Source organism: Papaver somniferum, chromosome 7 (assembly GCF_003573695.1).
Source record: "Papaver somniferum cultivar HN1 chromosome 7, ASM357369v1, whole genome shotgun sequence".
NCBI classification, from domain to species: Eukaryota; Viridiplantae; Streptophyta; class Magnoliopsida; order Ranunculales; family Papaveraceae; genus Papaver; species Papaver somniferum.
This window is the reverse complement of record NC_039364.1, coordinates 58,882,157-58,892,414: the sequence shown is the minus strand read 5'-3', so window position 1 is coordinate 58,892,414 and position 10,258 is coordinate 58,882,157. Positions and strand designations below refer to the sequence as shown.

At 35.6% G+C, this 10,258-nt stretch overlaps 1 protein-coding gene across 1 annotated transcript; it reads left to right on the top strand.

Annotated features, from left to right (window-relative positions):
* The first annotated feature begins 390 nt into the window (after positions 1-390).
* Positions 391-5,967, top strand: LOC113297407 (transducin beta-like protein 3). The gene is made up of 13 exons (XM_026545857.1): positions 391-997; positions 1,191-1,340; positions 1,620-1,837; positions 1,967-2,252; positions 2,448-2,582; positions 3,248-3,360; positions 3,582-3,738; positions 3,842-4,088; positions 4,175-4,251; positions 4,539-4,658; positions 4,809-4,939; positions 5,016-5,190; positions 5,441-5,967. The coding sequence occupies exons 1-13, from the start codon at positions 515-517 to the stop codon at positions 5,777-5,779; spliced, it is 2,631 nt and encodes an 876-aa protein (XP_026401642.1). The 5' UTR covers positions 391-514; the 3' UTR covers positions 5,780-5,967.
* Positions 5,968-10,258: the final 4,291 nt, after the last annotated feature.

The window sequence follows — 10,258 nt, the reverse complement described above, 5'->3', positions numbered from 1 at the left end:
GCAGTTATCTCACCTATTAAAAACTATGGTTCAAGGATAAATATGACCGTTTATTTTTCAAACGGACAACCATTATCCGTTCGCAAACTCTTCCCGCAGGGATTCATACTCAATAGAGTGGGAAGAGAGGCTTTTGGCAATGGTTTTTTAGAGCCAGGAAGAGGTTGGGAACCTCCGCATGACCCGGTCTAACAGATAAGTGCCCAAACATGCACAAACGGATTTGTTAAGGGGTGTCCACAACGATTTGTGCCCAGCATCCGGATTTAGGTGTGCCCCTAATAATATGCATGCGGCCGCTCAAGGTGCGCTCCCCAAACCGAGCAACCCTAGTTAGGGCACACTGCGGTGGGAAAATCGGTATAGAAACTCGGTTACATTTGTGTCCAGCCATTTTCACAGACGAAGACATCCCTCTTTAAACCCAAAACCCTAACACATCCTTCTCCTTCGCTCTTATAAACAAACACTTGTAACAAAATTTCCCTCAAATTTTCAATCTGAAGACCTAACGATGGCTACTACAAGCTACAAGAAGAACTATCGTTGTGTACCATCACTTGAACAATTCTACTCACAAGGAAGTGCTGTCGCAGTATCATCAGATGGAAGTTTTCTAGCATGTGGTTGTGATGATAAAATCAAAATCGTTGATTCATCAAATTCTTCTATTATAAAAACTCTTGAAGGAGATTCAGAACGTGTTACTGCTCTGACTCTTAGTCCTAATGATAAATTCCTATTTTCTGCCAGCAGTAGCAGACTAATTACTGTTTGGGATCTCTCTACTTCCAAACCCTTGCGTCAATGGAAGGGCCATGAAGGATCTGTAAGGGGTATGACTTGTGATGCTTCAGGGGGGATACTTGCTACAGCAGGAGAAGATAGATTAGTTCGTGTTTGGGATGTTGATGGAGGTTTTTGCACTCATAATTTTAAAGGTCATGAGCAGGTTGTGACTAGTGTTTTATTTCATCCTAATCCTCATCAACTATTGGTAAGTTCTAAACTTATGAACAAAATATTCAGAATGAGGGCTATATTTCTTGTGATACTTGGATTGTAAATTGGATGACTATGATGTTGCATTCTAAATTTGTTGGGTTCATATTAGCTCATGGCGGTATTCTTATTGGTTATATCTTAGACATTAAAAAATGACTTGGTAATCGTTTTTATTGGTGATATAGCTGTTTTCAGGAAGTGATGATGGGAAAGTTCGAGTCTGGGATCTTGTAGGTAGAAAATGTACGTATGTGCTTGATAAACATTTCTCAACTGTAACGTCGTTGGCTGTGGCCGAAGATGGATACACCTTGCTCAGCGGTGGGAGAGATAAGGCACGGTTTCAATTTCCTTTCACCCTAATTTATTATGATACTTTGGAAACTTATGTACTAGTTTTTGTTTGTATATCGTCCTTTAAGTACGGGTATTGGTGTTTATCGGTATTGATGTTTACTGAAACATAGGCAAATCATTTATTTGTTGCATTCACATAACTGATTCACGCAAGAGAATGTTTGTGTATGTATGTAACAGTTTGATAATTGGGTTGTCATCCTTATCCTGTTGTTTTTATGTAATGAGCTTGCAAATGATATGTTAAAATGTTTTAGGTAGTGAACTTGTGGAATCTGCGTGAGGGTACCCTCAAGAAGACCGTTCCAACGTATGAGATGGTTGAAACTGTTTGTGTTATCCATTCTGGAACACACTTTTATTCTTCACTGGGTTTAAATGAAACGAGCACTGCAAAGAAAAAGGAAAGTTCACCACCAGTTATTTTTCTCACTGTTGGCGAGCGTGGGGTTGTGAGGATATGGAACTCAGAAGGGTAAAGTCATCAGAATGCCATTCCATTTCCTTTCTGGAAATTTTGTAGTTGTTGATAATTCGTCGTCATTTTATTTTATTTTATTTTATACACTAATGGATGTATTAAAATACTTGATGACTTCAACAGAGCTATCTGCCTCTTTGAGCAAGGATCTTCCGATGTTGCTATAAGCTCGAATAAGGATGAATTGAAGAGGGGCTTTGTGGCAGCTGTTCTAATGCCTTCAGATCAAGGATTACTATGTCTTACTGCTGACCAGCAGTTTCTATTCTATTCTTTAGAACAATCAGTCGAGGAGGCTTTCTGCTTGAAGCTAAGCAGAAGACTTGTGGGATACAACGAAGAGATTGTCGACATGAAGTTTTTGGGTGATGATGAGCAATTTCTTGCTGTAGCAACTAACATCGAACAGGTAAGTATGTTGATTGTTTTCTCATTGCCTTTTCTGATCATCAGTTGGTAGTTTATACTTGCACAATGGGTTCAATGTTTATTTTTGAAAACCTTCCTGGTAGTTCATTTAAGTGTTGGTCCTTATTCAATTATCTCTTTTCATATTCTATCTTCATATTTCTGATTTACTTTCATAATTTGAACTAATGTGCAGGTGCGAATGTATGATCTCGCAAGCATGTCATGTTCCTATGTCTTGACCGGTCATTCTGAAATTGTACTCTGCCTCGACACTTGCATTTCTAGTTCTGGAAAAACTCTTGTTGTAACAGGAAGCAAGGACAACAGTGTAAGGCTCTTTTTCATCTTTCTACAGATCATTCCCACTCCACTTAAATTTTAGAGATTAACACCTTTTGGTGTTCGATTAATTAGTGTTATAGTTGGGTTATGGTTTAAATTGAAAAGGTGTTTTGAGGCGCACCTTTATGCCCCTCAAAGTTTTGACACCTTGGTAATTGTAGATCTGTCAGTTCTATCTGGTCCGTCATCGTGCCTCTCGGGCACGATTTGATGATGATTCACCTTTTGTGGCTTAAATAAATCTCTAAAATACGCCTCGAGGCATATTTGGTACTTTTTTTGTCTTCTCTTAAAGCTTCATAGATTCCCTGTAAGATCAAATCCTAGATATAAATGCTATTTAAATTCAAGTGTCAGGTGTAAAGTGTAGATTAATCAAAGTAGAGGCTGTTGTAGCATGCAGAGAAGACATAACAGTTTCTCTTTTTATAATTTGGGGGTAACTAGATGAGTATGGCTAAGCGAGACTGATTGTTTTTAACTATGTAATTTCATGTTTCTTATAGATCGATATTTATTGGTTTTTTTTTTTAGCATTCTCTGTTAGCGATGCAAGGCAACACCTCATCTTAAAAGTTTTTGTTTAAAAAAAACTTGATTCGGATTACTTCTGAGTTAAGGTCTGAGTGATGAATGTCTTTTGAATTTCAGGTTAGACTATGGGAAAACAGTTCCTGTATTGGCATTGGTACTGGTCATATGGGAGCTGTTGGAGCTGTTGCATTCTCAAAGAAAAAGAACAATTTCATTGTTAGTGGTAGTAGGTCAGTTTACTCAACCTATATATGTACGAGAATATGACTAACTATGTTGAGTTTATTATCTTAGTCTCCAAGTGCTCTTAATGTGTGACATTTTTAACCTATATGATCCTTTCTAAATCCAGTCAATAAATATTTCATGTTCTTTCATGTGGAGCTATTTATGGATTAATTTTTCTCTTAATTTTTTATAAGACTAAACCATAGTTTCCGCTTCTCTGTAGTGACCGTACATTAAAGGTGTGGAGCTTTGATGGTCTGCAAGACAATGGTAGCGAGATCATGAATCTTAGAGCTAAAGCTGTCGTGGCTGCCCATGATAAGGATATCAACTCTTTGGCTGTTGCGCCAAATGACAATCTTGTTTGTAGTGGTTCACAGGTTAGCAAGAGTTGGCGCTGTATTATTTCACACTTGAGCAATATGGTTATTGCAACTTGTAAAGCACATTGAAATCTCCTGTGTGTGTCTTTGTGCTATGTAGGATCGTACTGCTTGTGTATGGAGACTTCCTGATCTAGTATCCGTGGTAGTGCTTAAAGGGCACAAAAGGGGGATTTGGTGTGTAGAATTTTCACCAGTTGATCAATGTGTAATCACCGCGTCTGGTGATAAGACGATAAAGATATGGGCAATATCTGATGGTGCATGCTTAAAAACATTTGAAGGGCATACATCGAGTATTTTACGAGTATCATTTCTTACTCGTGGAACCCAGTTTGTTTCGAGCGGTAGAGAAGCTAACTGGAACTTTAATTTGTATGGTTTCTTATAACATTTGCCGACTTTTTCTAACCAAAATCATTCTTTTTCGTAGGAGCTGATGGATTGGTAAAGCTATGGACAGTGAAAACAAACGAATGCATTGCTACTTATGACCAACATGAAGACAAGGTTCTTTTTGATCCTGCTTCGTGTTGTAATATTTTTTAGGATATCTGTGCACCGTTAGCTTGAGAGCTCTCTCTTTATGGCTCATGAGCTTGGGTTATGTAGACCGTATTGACCAAATGAATGTAGACCGTCTAAATGGAGAGCTCTCTCTTTATGGCTCATGAGCTTGAGTTATGTGGTGGGTCACTGACCCATTGCCTGGAAATTATCCCTATGGTTATAATAAGTTCACCATTAGCTTTTCTCTGATATGCTCCATCTGTTGCTCAACAATATCGCCGTTTTAGGTATGGGCATTAGCTGTTGGAAAGAAAACAGAGATGCTTGCTACTGGTGGTGGTGATGCTGTTGTAAATCTGTGGCATGACTCTACTGTTGAAGATAAGGAGGAAGCATTCCGAAAAGAAGTAAGCCATTTCACTTTTAGTGTATTATTTTTCAGACAAGCATTGCCTTTATATAATAAGTAGGTTCAACTTGAATGTATTGATTGTATGGTAAGAAATTCCTGATCCGACATACTATTGTTTTGTGATCTCCCTGTGCTGCTGATGCAGGAAGAAGGTGTTTTAAAAGGTCAAGAGTTGGAAAATGCTTTGTCAGATGCTAATTATATCAAAGCAATTAAGATTGCATTTGAACTTCGCAGACCCCATAAACTTTTCGATTTATTTTCAGAACTTTTCAGGTCTGTGATCATAACTTCTTTCTTATATTTCTTCACAATATAAATTTCATTTTACAAAACTCTTGTCTCTTTGCAGGAAAAAACATGCCGAGGATCAGGTAGATAAAGCTCTTCAGTCTCTTGGCATAGATGAACAGTATCAACTTTTTGAATACGTTCGAGAATGGAACTCAAAGCCTAAGCTTTGCAGTGTTGCGCAGTTTGTGCTTTCTCGAGTTTTTAGTACCCTTCCCCCTAAAGAGATTATTGAGGTAATTGTTTTTTATCTCATCATAACATATATTTACTTTGGTGTATGGGGTAAAAAGTTTGTATCCTCTTATTTCCCAGATGAGTTCCCAGGGTTCTGCCTGCATTGAATTTGAATCTGCCAGTTCATATTTGTCTTCCTAAGATTATGTGCACCTTATACTGATGGTCAAAAATTAAAATAATAGATAGAAGAATATATGGTGGCTTTCTTAACTAAGAAACATAATATTCATTTTATTTTATTTTCAGATAAAAGGCATCAGCGAAATACTTGAAGGACTTATACCGTATACACAGCGTCATTTCAGTAGGGCAGACAGGCTCGAAAGAAGCACACTTTTGTTGGACTACACTCTTCACGGGATGTCGGTTATAGAACCATTAGAAACCAATGATAGTCAACGACTACCAAATGGTGAATCCGCACTTCAACATTCTGATGAAAAAACAAAGGAGATGTTGGGAGAAGTTCTCAATTCAGAACAATCAGACGCCCCTACAGAGGCAAAACAGTTGTCCTCAAAGAAACGCAAGTCGAGGAAATCCAAAGAAAGTGGGAAAGTGAAATCAAGGAAAGCAGTCGAGTAAATTCATATTTTCGGCAATTACAAGGAGTTATTCATTTATTTGTAATTTCAGTTTTGCTGGTCGATTTTTGAGTTAATTTAATTTAACAATGTATATCTTTTTGCTGCTATGTATGGAACAGGTTACTTTCCGAACCAAAACCTGTAATCGAAATAGAGGATATAGGATGTTGACATAGAACTTTTTCAGAAACTTTTAGGCCTTGTCTACTTCTTTGACTTCTTGTACTTAAATTTATGGGGCTGTCTGAATCTAGTACCAGATTCGTGGTTTACCTGGTACATGATGTACAGATATAGTACTCCCTCCATTACTAAGTAAGCGAATCTTGTCCAATACTGGGTAAATTTTACAACATATTAAATACGAAGGTGTTAAAAGAAAGTCTCCGAGCTTCTCCAGTGGTTGTTGTGTGTATATTTCCTAGGTGACGACACAAATAAGACATCCTCATTCTAATTTTTCCTTAAGTTTAGGTGAAAAAAGTAATTCATTTCCAATGATGTTATTTGTGGTCATTTTCTAATTAAATGTAAAATTTATTTTTAGTAAATTTAAGATTTAATGTTTATTTAATATATTAGAATTAATTTGAAGTAAACAAAAGCTTATTAGGATAGTTCGATAAATATTTTAGACATTCACCTTGACAATGTCTAACATAAATTAACCTGGCATTTTTAGGGGCGACCCAAAAGGAATTAGGGGCGACTTTTTTATTCCCAACCTATACATTACGTTAAGGGATGTCCAAAAACGCGGAGAATACGTTAATGCCCTTACATAATCGGAAGTTATACTGTACCCGATTGTAAATACCTAATCGGAAGGTTATTAACTAGATTACACTACCGATCTGTGGCTCCTTGTAATCGGTAGGTTGTTAACTTGTATTCCCTTCCGATTATAGCAGGTTTCAAAATTCAATACATGAAGGATTTTAGAAAAAACTCATTTTGGGGCAACTTATAATCAGTAGGTTTTGTAATATATTAACTCCCGATTAACGCTGCATCCAAAAACGAACCAAGTGGTTATGGCTGGCTGTGTACACTCAAAACCTATGGAATATGGCAAGGGTTCGGTCTGTGGCTCCTTATAATCGGTAGGTTGTTAAGTTGTATTCCCTTCCGATTATAGCAGGTTTCAAAATTCAATACATGAAGGATTTTAGAAAAAACTCATTTTGGGGCAACTTATAATCGGTAGGTTTTGTAATATATTTAACTCCCGATTAACGCTGCATCCAAAACACGAACCAAGTGGTTATGGATGGCTGTGTACACTCAAAACCTATGGAATATGGCAAGGGTTCGATCTGGGACTCCTTATAATCGGTAGGTTGTTAAATTGTATTCCCTTCCGATTATAGCAGGTTTCAAAATTCAATACATGAAGGATTTTAGAAAAAACTCATTTTGGGGCAACTTATAATCGGTAGGTTTTGTAATATATTTAACTCCCGATTAACGCTGCATCCAAAACACGAACCAAGTGGTTATGGCTGGCTGTGTACACTCAAAACCTATGGAATATGGCAAGGGTTCGATCTGTGGCTCCTTATAATCGGTAAGTTGTTAAGTTGTATTCCCTTCCGATTATAGCAGGTTTCAAAATTCAATACATGAAGGATTTTAGAAAAAACTCATTTTGGGGCAACTTATAATCGGTAGGTTTTGTAATATATTTAACTCCCGATTAACGCTGCATCCAAAACACGAACCAAGTTGTTATGGCTGGCTGTGTACACTCAAAACCTATGGAATATGGCAAGGGTTCGATCTGTGTCTCCTTATAATGGGTAGGTTGTTAAGTTGTATTCCCTTCCGATTATAGCAGGTTTCAAAATTCAATACATGAAGGATTTTAGAAAAAAACTCATTTTGGGGCAACTTATAATCGGTAGTCATATATGTTGGATAACCTATCGATTATAAAAGGGATTATTAGCCGAAGTATCTACACTATAATCGGTAGGTACAGTTTCAATTTAACCTACCGATTATGGTGTAGGCTCCCGATTATATAAGGGCATATTGGCCATTTCGAAAAATCAGAGATAAGGGGTAGCTTAGAATTACATTTGGGTGACATTTTTTGTCTTTTAGTGTCGCCCCTAATTCCTTTTGGGTCGCCCCTAAAAATGCTAGGTAAATTAAGCCATGTCATTTTCACATTGATTTAAGAAGTTGGGGTTGGAGAAGAATTTTATAAAAATGAACATATATCCTATGTGGATTTAAACATTTATCTTTATATACATTCCATTGGAGAAGCTCTTAACTACATCTTCGAATGCGGCTCCTTATCATTAGTTTTATTTAAAAATATTCGTATCTATAATACAAAACAGAATGATTTTTGAGATTGGATGGTTGGATAACATTTTGAGAGACAAACATTGCATCCGACCATCACAGTCTCATCCCAACCAAAGACATCCGGCAGATGTAAGATTTGTAACCTCCTTGAATTATAATATACATTGATTAGATTTCCTCATCATTATGATAATAAAAAAATATTAAATGTGACAAAAAAATAAATAAAGATCATCATTAATATCTCTTGAAGTTAAAAACATGTATAGTTAATGTTATAGTAAGTAATAAATTAGCCGTCCTTCATCAAACTATAAAGAATGAACAACTTAAATTATTTTTCATTTGGGAACCAGTGAAATATGACAAGGTACCATCAAGAGAAAATTTGAACAATAATGTGCATGCATGTTGATTCTAATAGTCTAATGTTTGAGCAAGTGTATAAACTAACCGTACTTCTGAAATAAAGCTGCACAAAGATTACAGTTGAGTGCCTTTTTCTGTTCCTGTGTCGATTTTATTTGACAAACTCATGTATTAAATGTTTAGTGGAAACTTTTGAGGAACTTTCAGGTGTCGTAATTACCGTGCACACATCCTAGGGTAGATGAGTTCATATTAAACCCAAAGGGTTTTGTTAATACTAAAATTTTAAACCTTGTCATGTTCCAGATTTTTACCTGTTTTATAAAATCACAGTTGATGAGAGTAAAAATTTATTTAAATTCTATGTAGTAAATAAAACCACAAATTATGTCCTTATCAAAACCACAATTAGGGTCTTCAAATGGAGGAGGAAACATATGGTAGTTTTTTCCTGAAAGTGCATTGTAATGTAACAAACACTTATACATTTATCATAGATCAGATCAGACCAAGACAGTTCCGTTATTTGGATGACAAATATCTAAGATTTTCATAACTACAAGCTCTCATGGGTCAAAATAAGTCTTATCATAGTTTATTTAAATCAGTATAACCAAAAATTATATCGTTTCATGCCGTGCCGTTACGACACGGGTTATTTCTAGTTTAATACAAAACTATACTCAAAAAAGATATTTTTATGTTTATCAAAATTTTACGATACCTACTGAGATGAGTTTTAAGATAAAAGGTCTTGTTTACACTAAAGTATGAAATTCCTCAAAAATGGAGGTCTAACAATAACCTCCACATTAGATTTTTTCGGCACATTGTTGTAGGTGCTCTAAGCAGTGATTGAAATTGAATTTGCTTACATATTATTAGGGTCTCATAAATTTCTCATAATAAAAATCTTATTATATTTTATATTAAATATATCACATTAATAATAATAATAAATATATTTCTATTAATTAATAACATATTGGCTAATAATTATGTCAGTGGTGTCTGTGGTGGTGTTTGGGAGTGGTAGTGGAGGAGGCAAAGACGTAAGTGGTGTAGTGTGGCGAAATCTTTTTCAGTCACAACAGTGGTAGTGGGTAGTGTTGGGGTGGTGGTAAGTGTTGGTAAGTAGTGGTGGTCATTATGTAATTTTGTGTCATTTCGACTAACAAAGATCAAACTAAATCACAACCTTGAAGCATAACACTTGAAATATACATTTCAAAATAATATAAAAGGCGAGTTTGGTATTGCTGTGAGTTTTAAAAAAGTTCTTTTTTGTTGTGATGTGTTGTGTTGTGTTTTGTGCTGTAAAAATAAAGCAGTTAGGCGAATGGTAAATTATAATATGTAAAGTGATGTAGAATCAATAAACTATAAATTCTTTTGGTAAATTGTCATACTGGAGTGTTAATGGTTTAACTAATGACAAAAATAGACATGGTTTAAAAATAATACTTGAAGCATAACACTTGAAATATACATTTCAAAATAACATAGAAGGCGAGTTTGGTATTGCTGTGAGTTTTAAAAAAGTACTTTTTTGTTGTGATGCGTTGTGTGTTGTGCTGTAAAAATAAAGCAGTTAGGCGAATGGTAAGCTATAATATGTAAAGTGATGTAGAATCAATAAACTATAAATTCTTTTGGTAAATTGTCATGCTGGAGTTCTAATGGTGTAGCTAATGACAAAAATAGACATGGTTTAAAAATAATATTTAAATGACATCTCTTAATGATAAAAATATCTTTTATTTGATAAATAATGTCCCCGGTAAAGCCA

Coding starts and splice junctions, on each gene's coding strand:
- LOC113297407 (XM_026545857.1), top strand. CDS start 515: ATGGCTACTACAAGCTACAAGAAGAACTATCGTTGTGTACCATCACTT. Junction 4,252..4,538: donor ATGACCAACATGAAGACAAG/GTTCTTTTTGAT, acceptor TCGCCGTTTTAG/GTATGGGCATTAGCTGTTGG. Junction 5,191..5,440: donor CCCCTAAAGAGATTATTGAG/GTAATTGTTTTT, acceptor TTTTATTTTCAG/ATAAAAGGCATCAGCGAAAT.